A 22,982-nucleotide genomic window follows, 5' to 3' on the forward strand; every position below is an offset into this window, starting at 1 on the left:
CCCCCCGGAAAGTGGGTCATAAATATTTAAATACAAAAGGGTTAAATAAATAGCTATTACAATGAAATCATATCTTCAGGCTCTTGGACTCAGTTTCTTCTACTACAGTGTGCCCCCTCCTGGAATGATGTCATTGTTGTACTAAGGCTAGTGTACAATCACTGTCATTGAAAAAGTCATTTGAGACCTGAGGGTCACACAACTGTTAGCAAGAAGGCATATTTTCTGTGTAGCATTCTAGGTACTATTATAGCTAGTTTAAAAGAGCAGCTTTGAAGAAACCAAATGAAGAGTGTGCTAGTGCCTATAAAAGAAGGGAAGAAAGTTAAAACTATGTTACAGCTACCAAATGACTTTGAAAAAAGCGGAGACCTCTGAGCACTTGTCATTCAGCCAAGACAGCTCAATTGCAAGGTGGAGGGGGTTTCCCTAGAGCATGTTTCTTGGGGGAGTAGGGGGTTTCTAATCTCTCTGCCTGCTGAACAATATTGTCCTGATGGAAGGCTTCCTTTCAGTCACAACTGTGTACATGAATTATAGTGTCATTATTTAGAGCAGAGGGGGAAATTCTGCATCTCATGGACTGCATGGCAATTTGGGGGAGGGGGTTCTACGTCTAGGATTCCCTAGATCACAACTGATTCCCCCCCCCCCCACAATACTGTACAAGTTCCTGAGAAAGGTCAGTTAAAACCCCACACAATTTTAACAGACATGTTTGGCTCTAGGGAGCCCTGTTTTACTCTTTGAGTTCCTACAGTACACTAAAACAATTAAAAACTGCCCCAAAATTGATCAGAGCCTCAAGCTTTTTTCTGTCTCTCACAGATAAAAATAATGGTGAATGTTCTTCAAGAACAAAGTGAACATATCCCTCCCCCCCCCCCCAGGTATGGCCAAATTGAATCAATTCTGCTATTCTCAACAAAGGTTTTTTTTTTTTTTAAGTCTTTTTAGTAAAGGTTGATCGTTTTGAGGATGAGTGTTGGGAAGATTGCTTGTGTGTGTATTCTTATGTCAAGGTGTAAAATTTCTTCTCCAAAGGCAGCTCCTGTGTCTGTAATCTTGTATTGCATGCTGTTGTCTGGAAGGAGCTTCTTTCACAATATCCCACCTTCTAAATTTATACCTACATGCAATAGTTGCAAGCAGCAGAACAACCTTCAAAATATTAATAATTACACTTTGTTAAAATTCATGCTTCATGCTTCAGTGTCTACAATAGTAAAATCTATGAAAAGGAGGTATGATTACTGTTTCCATTTCAAATTTTTGAAATTTATGACATCATAAAATCCACAAAACCCAGAGAAGAAAATCCAGATTTTGCTTAAAGATGTCTAGATATTTATTTATTTAAAGACAAGAGAGGCTTAGTAAAATGAGCAAATTATGGCCCACTTTTTATTGGAAATAAATTTAACACGTTGTCACATAGATAAATATCTTTTTTTGTTTTAGTTTTACTTCCCTGTTACCTCGTCAGTGTCACTTTAGTCACACACATCTCTAAATCTTTTCAGGTTTAGGCCTCTGACTTTGCTCAGCTTCATTTCCCATTTTGAAAAATGCATACATTTCATAAAACATGCTGTTACAACATGCTGCCATATAGTCCAATCAGCAGACTTTTAGAAAGATTTATTTACAGATGTGTCAGAATTCAAGGGTCAATATCATATGTTCATAATGCAGTTCTGACTAGTTAGACGTTTACTATAGTAATGTAAATTTTGTTTACATGGGCCTACAACACAGGCCAAGAATGAATGCATACAGCTGCCAAGAGGTCTCTTACAATGATCTGTGGATATAACCCTTGAGTCAGTGGTTGTTTGTATCATTCTGCCAAGGAGCAATCTGTTTCCCAAGATGAAAAAATATATATTCCCCTCATCATTTGACAGAATAATGCAGATGGTTTGGTAATCAAGTGAATGCATCCACATCTTTATCAATGACTTGGATGACAGAATTAGGGGTATAGTTATCAAATACCAAATTAGAAGGAATAGCTAATACCCTTGAGGACAGGATCAAAATTCAAAATGACCTGAACAGACTAGAAAGCTGAGCCAAAGCTAACAAAATGAATTTCAACACGGAGAAATGCAAGGTACTGCACTTAGGGCAGAAAAGTGAAATGAACAGTTATAAGATAGGTGACACCTGGCTGAACGAAACTACGTGTGAAAGGGATCTGGGACTCCAAGTAGACCACAAATTAAACATGAGTCAACAGTGCAATTTTAGGCTGCATCAACAGAAGTATAGTGTCTAGATCAAGGGAAGTAATAGTGCCACTATATTCTGCTCTGGTCAGGCCCCACCTGGAATATTGCATCCAGTTCTGGGCACCACAATTTAAAAAGGATGTGGAGAAACTGGAGCATGTCTAAAGGAGAGCGACTAAAATGGTGAAGGGTCTGGAAGCCATGCCCTATGAGGAACAACTTAGGGAGCTGGGGATGCTTAGCCTGGAGAACAGAAGGTTAAGAGGTGATATGATAGCCCTGTTTAAATACTTGAAGAGATGTCATATTGAGGAGGGAGCTAACTTGTTTTCTGCTGTTCCAGAGACTAGAACAATGGATGCAAACTGCAGGAAAAGAGATTCCACCTCAACATTAGGAGGAACTTCCTGACAGTAAGGGCTGCTCGACAGTGGAACACACTCCCCCGGAGTGTGATGGATTTTCCTTCCTTGGAGGTCTTCACACAGAGGCTGGATGGCCATCTGTCGGGGATGCTTTGATTGAGATTTCCTGCATGGCAGGGGGTTGGACTGGATGGCCCTTGTGGTCTCTTCCAACTCTATTATTCTATGATTCTACATTATGGTAAAATACCACCTATTTATTTATTTATTTATTTATTTAGGCCTTTATCCTATACATACATGCAATCCTATACACTGCCATCCTATACACACATATCTAACAGTAGGGATGGGGAATCATTTTTCTGGATTCAAAATTTTTAGAGACAGTATTCCTTTTGTACTTCTTGAGAGTCACTGAAAAAAGAAGCAGGCCATCTCTTGGAAATTTGCATACCTGTTAGGCTTGCTATGAATTTTGGAGAAAGATTGCACAAAAAACCCCTATGTTTTGTTAAAAATGCACAGAGTTGAAAAATACTCTCAAGTATATTGGGGGAGGGGGGACTTGTTTATATTTTATTCAAAAACAGGCCCAATTAGAAAAAAGGAGTGTGGAAAAGATTGTAACAGATTTCCTTATAAGAAAGAAGAAAAAGTCTCACCATCTAGTATGAACCCAGCATCCCTACATGGAAGCAGGCTCTATTGAAAACAACAAGATTGCTTCTGAAGATACCAGTATAGCATTGGGCATTTTTATTCTACATTTTTATCCTATAAAGAGATCAAATACTCTTTGCCAAAAGTCTAAAAAAGTTGTAGGGTGAAATAATTTCACCCATACTGATTGCTGGGGCAGGGAGGAAAGAGACATGTGCAAAATGATGCTCAGATTGTTTTACATACATTTGAAGTGGCCCATCTTCTCAACTACTTTATTCCAACTGCACTAGTTCTCAACAGGAGTCCAATAAATCAACATCATTTTTTTGAAGTTGTGTGATTTTTTTTAAAAAAAGAAACCACATGGATTTTGACACATCTTTGGGTTCATGCAGGGCAAGCCAAGAAAAATAATGGTTATTAAACATTCCTGTGAACGTACATCTATTACGAAGTGCTGCCACTCTTGACCATGGTTAAGTCTACGGATGACTTACTGTTGGTTTCAAGACTTTCACAAAGTTCAGTTTTGACCTCGCCATTTGGTCGGTCATTTCCCTTTTGGATCAGCTTGCTTTGCATTGTAGCTGCTGTGACAACAGCCTTGAAACTCCTCTTCCTTTTTTGAACATTTTGCTCTGGATGAAAGATGATAATGTAAACCTTGGGCATGTAAAGCATGCCCAGAGAGACAGAAGCACTTAAACTCATGGATACTGTTAGTGTTGTTGTCTGGATGTACATCTAGGAAAGAGAAAACAAGAAAAATTAAAAAAAATGGTATCTGTTTAATTTATAGAAAACATTATGGCAAATATGGTAACTACCTTTTACTGTAAATAATCTCAATAACAAACCTGGGACATTATCCTTTGAAGAGTTTGTGCAAGAGAGAGACAATGTGGTAAAGTCTTTCAAATGTCACTGTAAGACTTGGATGGAACAGGTTCGAATAACTATTCAACCATAGATGGGGTCAGTTTCTCTCTCAGTCTGTACCTACACTGCAGCAATAATGCAGGTTGACATCACTTTAACTGCCATGGCTCAATGCTATGGAATTCTGCATTTTGTAGTTTTGTGAGGACATTTAGCCATCTCTGTCAACGAATTCTGAATCCACAACAAACTACAATTCCTAGGATTGTACCATGGAGCCAAAGAAGTTAAAGCAGCGTCAACCTGGATTATTTCTGCAGTGTGGATGCAGCCATAGTCTAATATACCTTACAGAATTGTTGTGAAAACAAAATTAGAGGGATAGCAACCCATGTCATGATCTTGAGGAATAAACAGGATACAGATGTAATAAAACAAGAAACAGAAGCATATACACACACTTAATGATAGGAGAGGAAAATAAGAGGTTCAGTCAGAGACCTTGTTTGAAAAATAAGTGGTATTTACTGTATAATGCTCTCAAGTAGCAAATTTAAAAGTATACAATTTTATATACTATTTTTAATCAATAGCTACACATCATACTTGTTTTTATACCCCCATTCCCTGTTAGAATAAAAACAATTGCATGAACTGATATTTGAATGTGAAAATAAGGTTATACAGTAAACTAGTTTCATGTGTATAGAAAGATGTTTCACTCCTATTGACTTTCACTATGGCAAGCTGTCTTTCACTAATGAGTGGGTGGGAGAGGCAGCCATATTATTAAAATCTACTCTCCTACAAATAATTGAGAGTGAGCAGTTTTATTTTCAAATGACAAATAAAGGTATCTTATCTGGACTCAAAATACCCAACAATTCTATTGGAGTGTCATATTCTAGTCTTAAACTAGAAGCAGTAAAGTGCTGATCTGAAAGGGCTAGAACCAATGTTTGAACAGTGATCCTTAGGATTTTTCCTCCCTTCCATCTAGCATTCATCCTTCCATGTTACCTGAAAATCAAAGGGTTTTGCAGCCTTCAACATCTAGTTTGGGGGAAGAATGTATGGGGGGAAATAAAATTGGTCCCTTTCTGTCCCACTGGATCATGCTGTTCCAGCAGTAGAATGTTACCATTGGATATTGCCCCAAACATGCAATATTTGAATCCTAAAATCACTCCACATCCAATTTTAGTGACTCCACACTGAAACTAGAGACATCATTTTCAAAACAAATGTCTAACAACAATATGTTAGGAAACACTTTCAGAAAACATGGGTATTACAGACTGGGAATCAGAATTGATTTTCTGTTATGAAACAATTGGAGAGAAGTTTAATTTATACTAGGAAGCTGAATCTCTCCTCAAAATATATTACATTAATTTACTCCGAGACATGACAACTTCATCCTTGAAAGTAACCGGTAGTTTCTCTCCATACTTCCACAAATAAAACAATAAGCTGTACTATCTTGATGTGATATGTGTATGTGTGAACAGTTGTGTATCCATTTTCATCTCACACTGAGATCAATTTGTTTTAAAGCTAGGCTTCCCATTCATTCATCTTTCTACTTCTTTTGTTTCATAGTAAGCAGATTTATCTTATAATCGCTACTACAATGAAGTTTTTACTTGGCTCATCCTCAGTCACTCAGTGGAATTGTCATTATCTGCCAGAAGTTTAAAGCAATTCTATTTATTTGACAATTATTTTTCACTTCAAGGAACCATGTCTTACTATGTGTCGTACTTAGACACACTATGACTTATGTAGACAATCTGAACTTCCAGATGCACCAAGACTGATTAGAGAGTTCCAATAAAAATGCTTCAGAACTTTATTGATAAGTGGGATGCTGATATTCCATCTTCTCTGCTGTAGTTTTTATGGCACAGCCAACAACATTGCATTAATTCAAAACTTACTATACAGCTCCTTTTGTTGTGCTATACAGTCCTTCAGAATGACAGCCCTTCAGTTCAAATGCTTTACTAGAGATGGTATTCTGCGTATACTAAACTGTAGCAGAAAACAAAAGATGAAGGGGAAAAATATCTAGTGTAGCCATAGTAAGTGTTGTTGCTGCTGCTGTGTGTCTTTAAATCTTTTCCTACTTATGGTGACCCCAAGGCAAACCTATCACAGGGTTTTCAGGGGTGGAGATTGAATGATTCACCCAAAGTCACCCAGTGGGTTTCCATGGCTAAGTAGAGAATCAAATCCTGATCTTCAGAGTCATAGTCTGGTGCTCAAACTACAACACCATGGTGACACTCACACCACATTGGCCTTAGTAACACCACATTTTATCTTGCCAAAAAAAAAATTCCCCATATGACCATCTCTCCTTATAAAACCATTTAACAAGTTAGACATCAGATAGGCGGGTTACAGACCGCCATTTCGGACGTCCTCAGGACATACCAGTTTGAAAAAGGGGCGTCTCTTCTAGACGTCCCTTACCCTGTTACAGACAGAGTCCGTAACAAATGGCGGCGGCCGTTCCACACGGCCACTGCCATTTTGACATAATGGACGCTGTGCATCCGCACATCGCACAGCGGAAGTGACGCCGCAAGTGCACATTTTGGCACTTGCGGCATCTCTTCTGGGTTGCCAGAAGGAGCGCAATTTTCACGCTCCTTCTTTGCAGCGCGGAGGAGTCACACGGTTTGGCTGCTGCGACTCCTCTGCACTGCAACCGGCAGTGGCCCGAGACCGCCCCTTTTGGGCAGTCTGTAACGGGCCATAGTTACCCAAACATGACTTAGATGTATTCTGATAAGGATTACAAATTTATTTACGTGGTATAAATTCTCACTAGTTTGTGGACCATCCAGATAGGTATAGAGGGGAAAGTTAGCAGATTCTAGCGTAAAGTCCATATTCTTCATGATCTTATAGCACAGTGGGGAACTGTCAATAGCTGAAGAATATCATTGGCCCCCGACAAAACTCTGGAGAGCCACAGCACCATCTCCCTTACCCTCATCTTCTTTTAAAAAAAAACATGGTGGTGAGGAAACAAAAGAAGTAAAATAGATTTATTGCCAGTGGCATCCCAAGCATCTGAGAGATGATACTGGCCTATTAATCATTTTGGGGTTTGTGGGGACTCTTTTTCTTAGGTCTCTAGAGGTCTTCCTTCAGCCTGTACAGGCCTTTCTTCAAAAAGAGTAGTTTATGAGATCACAATTTATGAGAGTGGTTTATGAGATCATAATGTTCAGTAGTTTATGAGATCATAATCTGGATTTATGATCTCATAGTAGCTGGAGATTCACATTTAGGATCATTAAGAACTGAATATCACCCACAAACCTCACCTTTTCAGCCCAGTAATACCCCACCCAAAGGCTTTCTGAGGCACTGCAGATTAGATCACAGGGAAATGATGTCTGTAGCATCCTGTCAGTCACAGGGCATATTGAGACAAGTAGATGTGACAGGTCCTCAAAGGATCTCTTCAGCTTCCTGAACTTGATGTCCTCTGTGGCTTGGAGACTGATGAAAATGTCATTTCCCAATGCCCCAATCTGTAGCACCTTGGAAACTATGTGGTGGTGTGCTACCAGGATGACAAGGTGGGGTTTGGTGAAGGGTAAAACTATAGTGATGTAACACTGTCATCACAGTTACGTCTGACAATACAGGATCTCAGCCAGGAGCTGAACAGAGTTGGAAGTCTGATTATTCTCTGGCTTGACACAAGTCCAGTATAGGCTGAAGAAATGCCTAAAAAGATGAGGTAGAGGCTATATGGCTGCCCCTTTACGGGCCGAATCGGGGCCGCAGCCACCTCAAGCGGCTCTGTTTTGTGTCCTCCATAGCTGCGGCGGTACAGCTTTATGACATTCCTTCAGTGCTGCATCATGATGGCACGTGCCATGTGGACTGGCACATGCCAAAATGATGCCCTGGAGGTGAGGTTAGGGTGTCTGACATGTAGACGCTGTACCCTAACTCCAGAGCCAGTCTGTATCAGGTCTTAGTTTCATTAAATGCCCCCAAACATAGCAAAATAGTGAACAATACTCCCAGAAACTTGGGGTGTTCATGGTCACTTGGAAGCAAAGACATAATTTTCCCAAAATGTGGGGGATGAGCAGGAATTTGGGAACCATGGGATGGAGCTAAAAGAGGCTTGCAAACACATGTGACTAGTAGGATGGATTTTTTACAACCCCTGCTGTATAGTGTTTCTTTTTGGAACAGATGCAGTACTTGCAGTGTCTTTCTGTGCATGCAGTGTCATTCTGTGCATGTCTACTGAGAAGCAAGTCCCATTGAATTCAATGTAACTTAATCCTAGGTAAGTGTGTAAACTTTACTTTGCAACCGTTTTCTCAGAAGCTATGCTGGATGAGTTTGGGGAGGGTTTCTGTCAGGTATAACTGCACAAGATAGTAACTTTAGGTAATGTATGTTTTTCTCAGGTACTTTGGTAACTGTTACCTGAACTACATGCAAAGTCAGCTGATTTGCAGATGAGACAGCTACTGTATATAGAGAAAAGGTCTTTAGATGTATTTAGAGCATTTTGCAGCAAGGTGTGTCTATTCAAAAGAGATCGGCTTTATTTGAATCTGAATAGAGATTGCAGATGCTTAGCATACAAAAGCAGAACACCTTCTAAAGTGAAATCTGGGAAAAACTGACAAGGAGCTAGGAAGCACTGGATTTAGTTTCATTCAGCCCTACGGAATGAAGGTAAAATATTTCTAATTGCCCAAAAATGGGATGTGGTGAAAATAGTCCATGAACATAGAGACTTACTGTTATTTAGATTAAGCCAGTCAGAGACATTTAAGAACCTACATGCTGAATGCATCTGCCAGTAAAATCAGGAGAGAAACAGTGTGTATAAGAGTTCTTATGTTAATGTCAGAAACCTCTGAGTAAAACTGGGAGACTTCCACTTTAAGACTGCATGGGGAAAGTGCACCCTGCGAAGCCCACAGAAGCCCAAATATTTAAATTTCTTTTTGGATAAAAAAATGGCTGAAAGAAACTGAAACTGTTATAATATACTATTATTATATCTTTGTATCCCACTTCCCCCAAAAAATTGCGACTCAGAGTAGCTTACAATGCAATATAATTAAAAAAGTGAAAATTAAAATGGAATTAAACTACTCTCTCACACACACCCTGCTGTCCAAAACTCACAATGCATTTCAAAACCCAGCCATGGAGTTTATTGCATGGGACCTGTAGAACGGGACCGGAGTGGAACAAAAGGGGGCGGGAAGGGAACGTAATGGGGAAAGAATACATACAGTATTATCACATGAGAGAACACTGCCGATGCCGCCGGAAGTCCCCTATCTGTTCCCTATCCATCCCATAGCAGCCGATTTTCAAGAACAATTCTGAACAGTTCTTGAAAATCGGCTGCTGTGGCACAGATGGGGAATGGATTGGTAATATGCATTCTTTCCCAGTTCTGTTCCTTTCCGCCCCCTTTCATTCCGCTCCGGTCCTGTTCTACAAGCCCCATGCGATAAACTCCCATATTTGTGGTGACTCCTGGAACCAAAAGTGAACTGATGTCATTTCTGGTGCTACCACTCCTCATTTAAGAAAATAAACATAGTTGTTGTCCACGCCTCATTTAAGAAAATAAACATAGGGCCAGAACAGACCGTCAACTTCAACCAGCTTTAAGCCAGCTTGGGGGTGTGGTGTTTACACATGCCATGCCCCCAAGTCACCTGAAAGTCACACCAGCGATTACACATTGGGTGGTATCGGGGCAACTTGGGAATGTGCCGTTTAACTGCCACATGCCCCAGAGCTGGCAAAAAGCTGGTTCCAGAGGCAAAGGGACAGCTTTTCTCTACCCTAAAAAGGAGCTAATTTTTTCTGCTCCTATTTAGGGCAGAAGCTGGCTGAAGTGTGTCTGTTTGCTGCAGCCCCAATTCAGCCTTAATTGCTGCAGCTCCAAGCTGCCCCATCAGGGCTGTTTGTTTCGCCCCATAGTTAATAGTGGGGATAAGAAAAAGCTGATGGAATAGAGAGAACACTATATGAACAACAGAAAAGGTTGCTGGAAGTGGCCGTGTTTTGTACAGTGGGCCCTTGTTATCTGCTGGGGTTTGGTTGCAGCCCCCCCCCCCCCCCGTGGATAACAAAATACATAAACGCTGAAGTCTAATTAACTACAATGGCATAGTAAAATGGTGTCCCTTATATAAAATGGAAAATCAAGGTTTGCTATTTGGAATTTATACTTTTGGTGAATATTTTCAAGTCGTGGATGCTTGAATCTGTGGATAAAAAATCCGTGAATAAGAAGGGCTGACTGTATGTCAAAAACAGCATAGTGTCAAAGGGGGGGGGGGGAGTTGATTTTTTCATGAAATCTTTGGAGATTATCAGATGGGGGAAATTGGGGAAGAAAAAGGCATAGTTCCAGCAAAGTCACACAATCATGCTGAAGATTTTCAGATGACATCACGTTTATCCAGGACTTAACCTATGAAGGTCCAGGAATGCTCCAGAAACAAGCCATTCCCGGGAACCTCTCCGTGAATTATTTGTTGCTGGTGCATTCCTGGATCTCTACCGATTAAGTCCTGGATAACGGCGATGTGTCTGAAAATCATCATCACAATTGTGTGACTTTGGTGGGAGTATATGCCTTTTATTCCCAGCTTTTTTCCCTGTCTGATAATCTCCTTTGTAAGTGATAACAGTAAACCACAAAAGTAATTTTATATTGATGACATGCTAAGGGCAATCTTGAAGTGGAAAACAAAGAGCTGTCATGGGATGATAGTGTTAAGGATAATTCTGGCTATTCTCATATTAATGGGATAAATGCATGTGCTGGTGATAAGACAAAATGTCTTGATAGCCTAAGGACTATGCCTGAGAACAACTGATCACAGAATCAACCAGCAGGGAAAGACAACCTAGTCTTAATCCTAAATGGTATTGACTAGGGCCTAGTTTCAGACATCAATGTGATTCTAGCAATCAGAAACAGTAACCAGGGTGAGCTCAAATTTAATTTATTTGTACATTAGAAAGTGCTGGAGAGCTCCAACAAAATTGTATTTGACTTCAAAAAGGAAAAATCTTACAAAATGAAGAAACTGGTTAAAAACTAAACAACCAGGACAGCGGGCTACTCAAAAACACAATATGAGAGGCTCAGATGAAATGTATAGAACAGACCAAAGAAGCCAATATAAGATTCAAGTAGTCAGCAGCATGACTAGGAAACAGAATGAAGGAAATAATTTCCTGGACTTGCCTCATAAACTGGAAGTCTTGCTCAAATGTGGTAACATAAAGCAAACAAATTTGCACAAAGGAAATGCAAGTAGACAAGGAATCTTTTTGTTTTAAAAAAGGATTTTGAGGCACATATCTTTAAAAGCAGCAAAAGCTGCAGTGAAGAATTCTCTCAGTACACCAGGAGAGGGAAAAGAGAGAAGCAGTTGTGTCTACTGGTTAAGGAAAGAAACCCATTAAAAGCAGAGTTTGAACACTCCCTTTTTCTTTAGAACATTTCTTGAGTTGGATTATAATCCCATTTCCTCATTTGTTAGACTTGGCATTTGTTTTCTTTTTTCTTTTTTGCTTTAATGAGATGTTCTGAGTAATTGTGGTTGATACTTATTGTAATCAGGCTTAATAATACCACCATGGCTTACCCTCTGTTCTCACCAAAGGAACAATCCCTAGATCTCTGCTTCTGGCTCTGAAATCTCAGGGCCTGGGATGCTCCTGACCTGGTAACGCTAATCCTGTGTAATTCTTTTGTTTTTAAATCAGTTCTCAAACTTTGGGAGAGAATAAAAAGGAGTTTACTATGTCCTGAAACATTTTATAGATAAAAATTAGAACATGTGTGACCAGGCAATATTAAAGTGTGGTCAAGATGGTGAAAGTTACAAGTGAGGAAGAAAACAGAAGCTAGGCAAACCTGCAGAAGTTTCCTTCTAAGGTCCAAAACACACTGCAGAAACAATCCAGTTTGAAACTGCTTTAATTGCCCTGGCTCAATAGCAGGTTACACACCGCCATTTAGTACGTAATGAATACGCACCCCCCTAACCCTAGTACGTATTCTGTACGTACAATATGGCGGCGGCCGTTCCACATGGCCGCCACCATATTTACGTATCAAACGCTGTGCGTCCGCACGTGTCGCAGCGTGTATGACCTCGCGAGTCCGCCCCTGGCACCTCGCGATGTCATAGAGGCGCCGCTTAAAGAAGCTCCATTTTGGAGCTTCTTTTTTGCTCCGTAATGGAGCCGCGCGGTTTAGCTGCAGCAGCTCCCTTACGGAGCAAACAGCGGCGGCGGCAGACCACCTCAAAGCGGTGGTCTATAACCCGCCAATGTTAGGGAATTCTGGGAACTTTAGTTTTATGAGACGTTTAGCCTTCTCTGTCAGAAAGCTCTGATGCCACAATAAACTACATCTACCAGGATTCCTTAGCACTAAGCTAGGGCAATTAAAGCAGTGTTAAACTGGATGATTTCTGCAGTGTGTTTTGGACCTAAGAAGGATAAAGTTTCATCCCTTCATCTCATCTCCTGTCTGCTGAGTTAATGATTGCAAACAACTTCTGAACTCCATTTGCAGAAACTGAAGTCTGCTGACAACAAAAGCAGAAAGTGGGAGGAAGAGAGAGAACCTGAAACATTTTAAAAACATCTCAAAAGTTGGAATACATCATTTACCATGATAAGTCCATGATGTAGGCACTAACTGAACTTTTCTAGGGATTGTATTCTACTAGTGGATGTGATCATTGAAAAGTCCCTTCACTCCCTTAGGGCCACCTGCCTTACCTTTTTGTGTGGGTGTACCTGAGTGGGGCATGGATGGTGACCTTAATGTCGAATTACGTACAGCAGATATGGGATGAAACTCTTGAGTCCTTAAAATATAGCTTTCCTTGTCATTTGAAGTGTGGGCATCGTTCACCAGGGGAAGGCCTTCTCAGATCTCAGAGTAGAATACAGTCGGCCCTTCTTATACACGGATTTATTATACACGGATTCAAGCATCCATGGTTTAAAAATGTTCAAAAAAAGTATAAATTTCAAATATCAAACCTTGATTGTCCAATTTTTATAAGGGACACCATTTTGCTATGTCATTGAGGCGGGATACAGACGGGCAGGGGAAGACGTCTTGGAGGTGTATTCTGCTGAATACGGAGCCTCCAGACCGCCCGCCCCGGAGGCGTGCTTCAGGTGTTGGGGCTTCCACACGGGGGGCAGTGAAGACGCCTAACCTGGGTCCGTTTCGGACCCGTAGCTTCTATACCGCCGCCTCGGAGGACACCGCAAAGAAAGGGGCAGCTTCCGCATGGGCGGCCCAAACCGCGGCTTTTTTTTTCTTTTGCCGCATGAGAAGTGCGCAGCCGCGGCACTCCAGCAGCAGCCGGCAATTTCCCTTTTGCCGGCTGCGGAATGTGCATGTGCACATTTAAAGCGCCAGGCCCCTTTAAACTTTTTTCCCCGCCCTGCCCAAGAACAAAGGTGGCCTCCTGCCAGCTGGTGATCAGCTGATGTTGGCATCCTTGCCCGCTTGCGCATTGCGAGTGCCACCACTCGCATCATGGATGCCTCCTCTCCTTTGTTCCGTTTGGTCTTCCTGAAGCTGCAATCCACAGCCACAGCTGTCGCCGGTGCCACCGCCGTCTTCTCCGCCTCCTCCGCCTCCTCCGCCTCCTCTGCCCCCTCCGCCCCCTCCGGCCACTCCGCCTCCATTGCCGCTGCAATGGAGGTCCCATCATCCACCACCATAACAGCTGTAGACTTGGATGACAGCAGTAGTGATGATGATGATGACACAGAACAGCGCACGGCAGTGGCTGCCATAGCACTTCATCAGGCTACTGTTGGCAGTGCCATGGCCCTGGCCAGAGTGGCACGCCTCCGCCGAGGCTGGAAGGTCCCTGCATCGCAAGACTTGTGGGACAACTTTGTCTCAACCATATGGTCTGACGAGCAATGGAGGCATTTCTTCCGAATGCCCCGTGCCCTCTTCCACAGACTAGTGGGCATCCTGCGCCCAGAACTGGAGAAGGCAGACACAGTGATGAGGAAAGCCATCCCGGTGGAGAAGAGAGTGGCCATTGGTGTTTTTTCACTGGCACACAAGTCCAGCTACATTGTGACGGGGGCGCTGTTTGGGACTGGCGTTGCCACCGTGGGGGAGATCGTGGTGGAGTTTGCCCTGGCCATGGAGAAGCTGCTGCTGTCACGGACCGTGTACCTGGGGAACACACGTGAGGTAGGGACAGCCAGACCACCTTCCCTTTCATCTTTGGCAGCTCTGTGATATTCTGTATCAAGTGTCACCCCCTCACTGTATATTTGCTGTTCTTGCTATGGTGCAGTTGCGCATGTGTAAAAGAGTTGTCATCTCAATTCCTCTGTTTCTATCCCTTCCTTTCCCCCACAGATTATGGATGCCTTTGGTCGCCGCGGCTTCCCACAAGTGGTTGGCCTCATGGACGGGTGCCACTGCCTGATCATACCACCCTTGGGGCTGAGGAATGCCTATGTCAACAGAAGGGGCTCCTATTCTGTCATCCTGCAAGGGACATGTGACCACACAGGAAGGTTCGTGGACGTGGAGCTCGGATGGCATGGGTCAGCCCACGATGCCAGGGTGGCACGGAATTCTCTCATCTACGAGGCCATGGAGGCTGGCATCTATGTGCAAGGGAACCCCAGCATCAACATCAGAGGCCAGCAGATCGGGCCCCTGATACTGGCTGACTGTGCCTACCCCATTCGGAAGTGGCTCATCACACCGTTTAAGACCCCCCGCACTCCCAAACAGAAGCTCTTCAACAAGAAGTTGAATCGCGTGAGGGGGGCCATAGAGAGATCGTTTGGCAGATTGAAGGCGAGATGGCGCTGTCTCACTGCCCCACTGCTGGTGGCAGAGGAGAACGTGGTGCCCATCCTGGTATCATGCGTCATTCTGCACAACATCTGTGAGACCAAGGGCAGGGTCCTTGATGAGGGCATGCGATATAGGCGCCGTTTTGTGCTGCCCACCCTGGCACCAATCACAGAGGCTCAAGAGAAAGAGAAGAAGAAAGCAGGGGAGACTATGAGGAATGCCCTGGCAGATTTTTTTCTGACAAGGAGAATCTGAAAGATGGCTCCTGTGCCATCATCTGTGATGTCAGAGTGCAATGTTCTGTAATAGCATAAGCACATGAATAAATGTATCCCATTATCCACAGTTTGAGTCTGCCTATCATTCCTGATCTGTGCTGTGGGCATGTTTTGCCACGTGCCTGAGGGGGACACACACAAAAGGTCTCCTGGCGCCTGTTTTCCTGGGTGAAAAAGATACATCAGCTCCAACTGCCAATTGCCCCTTTGACAATGTATCAATCCCCCTCAAATTCAAGCTTTCCTAATGGCCCATTTGAATGTATCAATAGGGCACCCAGAGGGCATCTATTGGGGGAGAGATTCAAACTGCTCCTCTGAAAGGTATCATTGGCCTAGGACCACCTTGGCCTAACGGCCCTGAGCCGCAGGTGCCCATATATACCCGTGCGCAACTGTGCAAGACCCCAGGACGGCGATCAACATGGCAGCGCCACGCAGGAGGATCCCGGTCCGATTCGCCTATTGGACCGATGAGGAGGTCGGGAACCTCCTGGACTCCCTGATGCCACAGGCAGCTGCGAGGAGGGTGATGGCCAGCACCAACAAGCCCAACCGGGGGCATTTTCTAGAGTCATCTCGTGCCCTCCGAAACCAAGGGTTTCAAAGAACGCTGCACCAATGTAGAGTTAAGTTTAAAACTCTCAAGGCAGCGTTCTTTGAAACCCTTGAAGATTTCGGAGAGGAGCCCCCGGTTGACAAGCGGCCACCATTCTTCTCGCGGCTGAAGGACCTGTGGGTCAGGGGAGATCGGCCAAGACCGGAAGATCGCCGTCCTCCAGGTAAGCCAGAGCTCTTGCCATGCCCTGTCCTCCCCTCCTTGACCATTCCCTTGCCCTCCTCTCCTTCCTGCATGGTGCCAATGCCATCCCTCCTCTTCCCTTCTGCAGGAGTGTGGCCGAGGCGGAGGCGGAGGGAGGGAGGGCACCGTGCCAGGTCGCCCTCTCCACCATCCTCGGGGGACGAGGATGTCCCCGAGGGTGGGCCACAGCCAGGACCAGCTGCTGTGGCCCCTCCGCAGCCAGAGCAGGCTCCTCTGGCGGCAGGTAGGTCCCCAGGGTGAGGGGTGGGGGTTGCCTGACTGCAGCCCCCACGACACTTGTGCCCTTCTCTGCCATGCCAGCATGGTAACTTGGGCCTTTTTTCCCCCTTTGGCAGGGCTTCATGTCCTTGCTGCTGTCGCCGCCGCTGAGGAGCCTGGCCCGAGCCGCCGCCTGCCAGCAGAGCCAGGGGAATTGGCCCTAGATGCCAGGACCCTGGATCGAGTCCTCCAAGCCCGGCAGCAAGGTAAGTGCGGAGGTGAACCCAGGGAAGGGAGCGGGGGCACCCAGAAACCCTGCCTGTGGGAGTGGGTGATGGGCTTCACAGGCTGACCCTAACCATCCTCTTTCTTTTCCCCCCACAGAGAACCGGACGGAGAGGAGGTTCGCTGCCCTGGAGGAGAAGGTGGACAAGCTGGCGGAGAGAGTCTCCTCCATGGAAGAGACCCTCCGGGAACTCCTCCGCCGGCTGCCCGCCCCACCACCTCCTCCCCCTCCCTGAAGCAGCTTCCCTCCCCTGCCCCCTCTGCCATCCCCCCTTCACCACCACCCACTTCACCCTCCCCCTTCCCTTTGTAAATAGTTGTAAATAAGATTTTTATTGTTGTTATTAATAAAAAACTTTATTTTTTTAAAAAAAATTGTGTGGTTCATTATGCGCAACTGCGGCAGTGTGGCTGTGTGTGTGAATGTGACAGCTTAGGCGCAACTGTGCAGTCTAAAGCTAGGCAGGAGTGCTGGGAGGTAGCAATGTCCAAACTCTGTCCTTCCAGGTGTTTGGACTTCATCTCCCAGAATCCCAGACCACAGGGCAAGGTGGCTGGGGATTCTGGGAGATGAAGCCCAAACACCTGGAAGGACAGAGTTTGGACATTGCTGGTTTGGGGACCAGTGAGCCAGGCATGGTGGGAGGAGAGAACAGGAAGGGTAGAATAGATTAGATAGGGCTGGGAGGGAACACATGCCCTGGGAGGCGAAATGATGTCTTTATGGGACATCATGGGACCTAGTGCCTTGTCAGTGCTCCTTGCCCCTTGATCCCAGGCCCCCTCTAGTTGCCCTTTGCCTTTGGGGGCGGGTTGTGGGCGGTGGGACTGCCACTGAGTCACTGAAGAGGCTGGAGGATGGCCCAGCAAGAGGCTGCTGAGACAGTTCCACCTCCATGGCAACTCTTCGGCCTCACTGCCATCGCTGGTGGGTGCACTGGCCCGGGAGACAGGTGAGCGGTCACGGTAGCTGCTGGTCATGGAAGAGGACCCAGCACGAGATGGTGGTCTCCTTCTGGAGCTCCCGGCCCCAGCAGACATTCGTCTGAGCAGGGCGCGGGGGTCCAGAGGTCTCTGGCTGCTGGAGGAATCGCCCGAGTCGGGGTGTTCCTTCTCCTCCTGCTCCTCATCTGTATGACAAGGGACAAGGGTCATCTCTGCCCTGTGCCCACCCCACGGCCACATCTTCCCCTTCTCCCATTTCCCCCTCCCTTCCCCCCAGGGGCCCTGGCGCATCTTACCCTGAGGGGGCATCAAAAGGTCTTGGGCACATTCAAGGTCCGGGGTCTCGTCCTCCTCCTCCTCCACCACCACAGGCTCCACTCTGGCTGGCTGGCCCACCGGGACCCTCACACGCTCCCCACTGGTGGCTAGTCTATTGGGTCTGATGCTTCCATCACTTTTAATGAAAGCATGCAGCTCCTTGTAAAAGGGCAGGGGGGTGCCCTTCTTAGTACCTCTGGCCTGGGCATCTCTGTATTGTTTGTATTGAGATTTTAGCGACTTGCATTTTCGGCGACACTCCTCCAAAGTTCTGTTGTGGCCCTTGGCTCTCATGGCTTCTTCCACTTCTCGATATGTGTCAGCATTCAGGTAGGACTGCTCCAAATTTTGCAGAATGTTTGGCTGGGACCATATAGCTATAAGGTCAGCCGTCTCCGCATGAGACCAAGACATCCCCCTGCCTTTTTTCGGGGTGCTGGTGGATGGCTGTGCCATCCTGCCTGGTGGCAAAGGGGAGCCGCCGCACAGCTGTGCCAGGAGCAGCTGAACTGTGCCCGTTCCCAGGTGAAAATGGCGCAGGAATGTGTGTAGGGGGTCACTTTAAATTCCAAACTTTCCCTTATCACTTTCTACAACCAAAACATCCGCCGGCAAAACTTACAACTTCCCGCGATTCCAGCAACGCATGCGCACATGGAGCTCTAGGGTTAGGGTTACGAGACTTAAAATGCGCCGCAGCTGTGCCGCAGCTTCCACAGGTGCATGGCAGCGGACGCTGCAATTAAAGCCCGACTGCAAACCACGCATGTCCCAGACCCCGACCCATTATGCGACGCAGCTGACACGGAGCTTTTAAACGGGCAACTTATATTTGCGGCGTGGCAATTCTGGCGTACCGGTGCAGCAGCTTACAGACGGAGCTGCGCAGCTGCGCATCAAATGGAAAAGAAGCGGAGAAAAGCAGCACCTTTTTAATGCCGCTTCTTCCCGCTTGGGGCGTGCGGGGGGCGTGTTCATGGCGGCATTCAGGTAAGGCCCGTCTGAAGGCTCTACCTTCATGACGTCATGAATACACCCCTTTTTGCCCGTCTGTATCCCGCCAGAATTTAATGGGACTTGAGCATCCACGGATTTTGTTATCTGACCACGGGGGATCTTGGAACCAAACCCCAGCGTATAACAAGGGTCCACTGTACACTCCATGGAGACTCACTTAGTGTCTACATTGCTACAATCTCAGCAGCAGGCAAAATCCTTGGCATTCTTTCAACTTGAGTTGTTTTATCCTGTCTCAATCTATTACATTTTTATGATGTTTAGGGTTGTTGTTTGTTTTTTTTTAAAAATTTAACTTGCTAAGATTATTCTACATCTGGATATTATTTCTTACTTACTATCATAAACACTTAGCAAATTATACAATTAGTTTTTTTAAACAGAGAACGTTTGCTCCATTGTGTCCATACACACATTATTAGCATGAACATGCCCAATAACAATGTGAATTAATTATATTATCATTTGAGGTTTAAAGCCAAAAATGCTTCCGTACCCACAAGGCATGGTTAATTAATCCAGTTTGCAGTTATACATACTGAATGCTAATTAAAAGTGTTGTCCTCAGAGTAAATCCACTACAATATTGGGCAGATGGGCAACCATTCAAAATAAATTCAGATAAATAGGCAAACCCTAAAAAATATAGGAGCTGACATTTGGAATACTCAGAATCCAGGAAGTAAGCCTAGTAAGCTTTAATTTGTTAGTTACAAATCACAGCCTAAAATACAGCTCAGATTGGAAGTGCATTACCAAATTGAAGTTGGAGTTGAATTTCATTTCTGTTTTATCTGCACCTTTTAAACAACATGTTATCACCTATGGTTATCCAAGGCCACAGTCAGTAGAGGTGCTTCTACTTTGTAGAAATAATGCAGCTTGAGACCACTTTATCTGTCATGGCTCCATCCTACAGAACCCTGAGATTTGTAGTTTAGTGAGGCACTGGTACTCTTTGGCTAAAGACCTTGTAAAAATAAAATACTCATAATACCATAGGATGGACCTAAAGTAGTGTCAAATTGCATTATTTCTACAGTGTAGATACAGTCAGTGATGAAGAAAAGAAGCCAAAAGGATATAGGCAGAGATCCTGCATCGGGGTGCATATCACAAATTTTCCCTGGTGAAGTTTCACAATGATTGTGGTATACAACCTTGGATAAACATGACCAGATGCTTCTATAGGGGACCATATGCTGATAGAGTTCCAACCTTAGTTTTCTTGTTTAGTTATGCAATTTGATTGATTGATTGATTGATTTAATAAATGCATATCCAAACTCTACACCGAAAATCCTGCTCAAGACAGGTGGGGGGGATGGAATAATTAAAAATAGCCATATGCATTAAAACATATCTGTTTAAAAACATAAAAAAAAACCCTTTGTATATCTGTCTGGACTGGGAACATTCCTCCATTACCTACAAGTTTAGTTTGCCTCCTTATTGAAAAGTAAGAGCTTACTGAAAAGCTCAACTGCTGCTGATGTCTCACTACTTCGTCTAGCCCCTCACCCTGCAAAGAAATCCATGGATGGATAGATAGATAGATGATAGATAGATAGATAGATAGATAGATAGATAGATAGATAGATGGAGGGGGAGAGGGAGAGGGAAAGGGAGAGGGAGAGAGATAACTAATACCTTCGGACCAACTGCAATTATTTCCCTAGTAAAAAAGTTAGTTTAATGTGAAGTGTTTGTTTACTTACTGTTTATGGTATTAGTTAGAGTTCGTGTACTAGATTTAGGGACATTAAATGAAGTACACTTTTTCCAGATGATAATTTTGTTGAGATCTTTAAGGCATAATTAAGTTGCTCTCTTATGCAAAATGATGGAAGCTTAAAGATGTAACAGCTGGTTACCCCAATGGCTAGATAAATGCAGGGCAGCTTTGGGCTACTGAAGCTGTGCAAACAGAACCAATGTTTTGTGCTAATAGGCTTTGCCTAATGAAAAAGGGAACAGTTAAAATCAATTGCTGAAAAGACAAACAAGCATTATTCCTTTGTCTTTAAAATTCATTTCATTTGAAATTCTCTCAAAGATCATGTTCTACTACTACTACTACTACTACTATTATTATTATTATTATTACCTGCCTCTCCCAATGGATCAACAACAGCAATTAACAAACAACATCAATTAAAAAGACATAAAACACACAGCAGTTCAAAAGGACAAACAAGATGTACACAACATACTAAAACAATCCACGTTTAAAATTCATCATTTAAAATTCACAATTTAAAAATCATGTGGGTAAGCCTGCTAAAAGAGACTGGTTTTTAATGCTCTTTTAAATTTGGATACATATCCAGCTGTCAAATCTCTTCTGACAGATCATTCCACAGTCTAGTGGTGGCTGAAGAAAAAGTTTTCTGGCTGACAATTGTCAACCTGTCCTGGCTGACTGAAGTAAATGTCTGCCAGAGGACCTGGGTGTATGGATTGGATTATATGTGAGGAAGCAATCCTGTAGGTAGTCTGGGCCCAAATCATGTAAGGCTTTAAAGACAGTAACCATCCCTTTGTATTTCGGGAATATATCTGGCTGCTAGTGCCAGGTAGAATAGACTCATTGAATCAATAATGTGGCTGGTCAATCCTTGTGTAAATCCCATTGATTCAGTGGGTCAAATCTAGTTGGAACTAACTATATGATTTAGGCCATATGCTCCTTCCCTTTAAAATGTGTAACTATTTTAAAACTAGAAGAGTATTATAATTATAATTGTAAATGTTTTGTTTATGTATTCTCATGAAAGAGTTTGCTGAAAGCATCTCAGAAATATCTGCCAGAAACAGTCTTAAAGAATGACCCCTACCAGATACACTTTCATTCAAGGAATGTTTGCCTATTTGTATGGTTTAGTGCCCATGCATTTGGCAGTCCCTTTGAGAGCCCCTATCATAATGCCTTTGGATTTTCACATGTCTGTATCCCTTTTGCATGGGTCTTTCTCATGTGACTTAGTATGAATGAATCAATGAATTATTATTATTATTATTATTATTATTATTATCCCAGCCTTTTCCCAAAACTGGGACTCAGAGTGGCTTACAAGATTAAAAACAGTACAATTAAAAACACAGAAAAATGTTACAATGAATGAGTTAGGGAATTGCTTCCATTTTCTCCCTTCTGATCTTCCACTAGAGCAGAACAGAAATGTTACATTACTAACACTAGATGCAATGTTGCTCCTGACTGCCAAAATAAAGCTGCTTCGGGTCTCTTTGGAGGTATGCTATTTAAATGATGCATGGGTCCTAAGAGTCCGGAGGTCGCGCCAAAGCCACACTCCGTTCCTAAGCACCGGAGTGCAGCTTTGGTGCAGCTTCCAGATTCTTAGGGTGCATGCATAATTTAAACAGCATACCTCCAAAGAGACCCGAAGCAGCTTTATTTTGGCAGTCTGTAACAGGCCATAGTTTTTATTTTGGGGCTGGGTCTAAACTGGGGGGGGGGGTTAACTTCATTTTTAAAAAACCAATCTTCATGTCCCAGTGCTTTTCCTGAAAGCTGGTCAACTGTATCTCTTAGACAATTTTATGAGTGTGTGTCTACATATGCGCCTTTAAGTTGCCTGTTGACCTATGGTGACCCCATTAATTTCATATCATATTATAATACTCAGAGGTGGTTTTGCCAGTTCCTTCCTCCAAATTATAGCAGATAGAACCTGCTATTCATTGCTGATCTTCCATCCAAGTACTAGCTAGGACTGACCCCTTTTAGTTTCCAAGATCAGATAGGAACTGTTGCCTTTAGGTTATTTACACATTTATGAGTGCAATTGGCTAGTATGGTGGCTCAAGTAGTTAAAACGCTGACTCTGTTGATTGCAAGACTTTCAGGTTGGCAGTTCGAGGCCCAGGTGCTGCATGAAGGGGTGAGCTCCCATCACTAGTCCCATCTTCTGCCAACCTAGCAGTTCAAAAGCATGCAAATGGAAGTAGATAAATTGGTACCACTCCAGTGGGAAGGTAAACAGCATTCTGTGAAATCATGTTGGCCACAAGATCACAGAATTGTCTCTGACAATACTGGCTGTTTAGCTT

The 22,982-nt window shown here is 43.9% G+C and overlaps 1 protein-coding gene across 4 annotated transcripts in view; it reads right to left on the reverse strand.

The window, feature by feature from the left end:
* Positions 1–22,982, reverse strand: part of LOC149312325 (metabotropic glutamate receptor 8) — a 627,813-nt gene that overhangs the window by 11,282 nt on the left and 593,549 nt on the right. For 3 of the 4 annotated variants that reach the window (XM_089524400.1, XM_089524399.1, XM_089524402.1), the window contains exon 10: positions 3,708–4,009. In XM_089524400.1, the coding sequence (XP_089380526.1) occupies positions 3,713–4,009 (297 nt within the window). In that variant the 3' untranslated portion in view covers positions 3,708–3,712. The remainder of the gene's footprint in view (positions 1–3,707; positions 4,010–22,982) is intronic. The other variant, XM_089524401.1, reaches the window with a different exon arrangement.

Source organism: Sceloporus occidentalis, unplaced genomic scaffold, assembly GCF_023333645.1.
Source record: "Sceloporus occidentalis isolate IW3139 unplaced genomic scaffold, rSceOcc1.0.p SCAF_5, whole genome shotgun sequence".
NCBI classification, from domain to species: domain Eukaryota; kingdom Metazoa; phylum Chordata; class Lepidosauria; order Squamata; family Phrynosomatidae; genus Sceloporus; species Sceloporus occidentalis.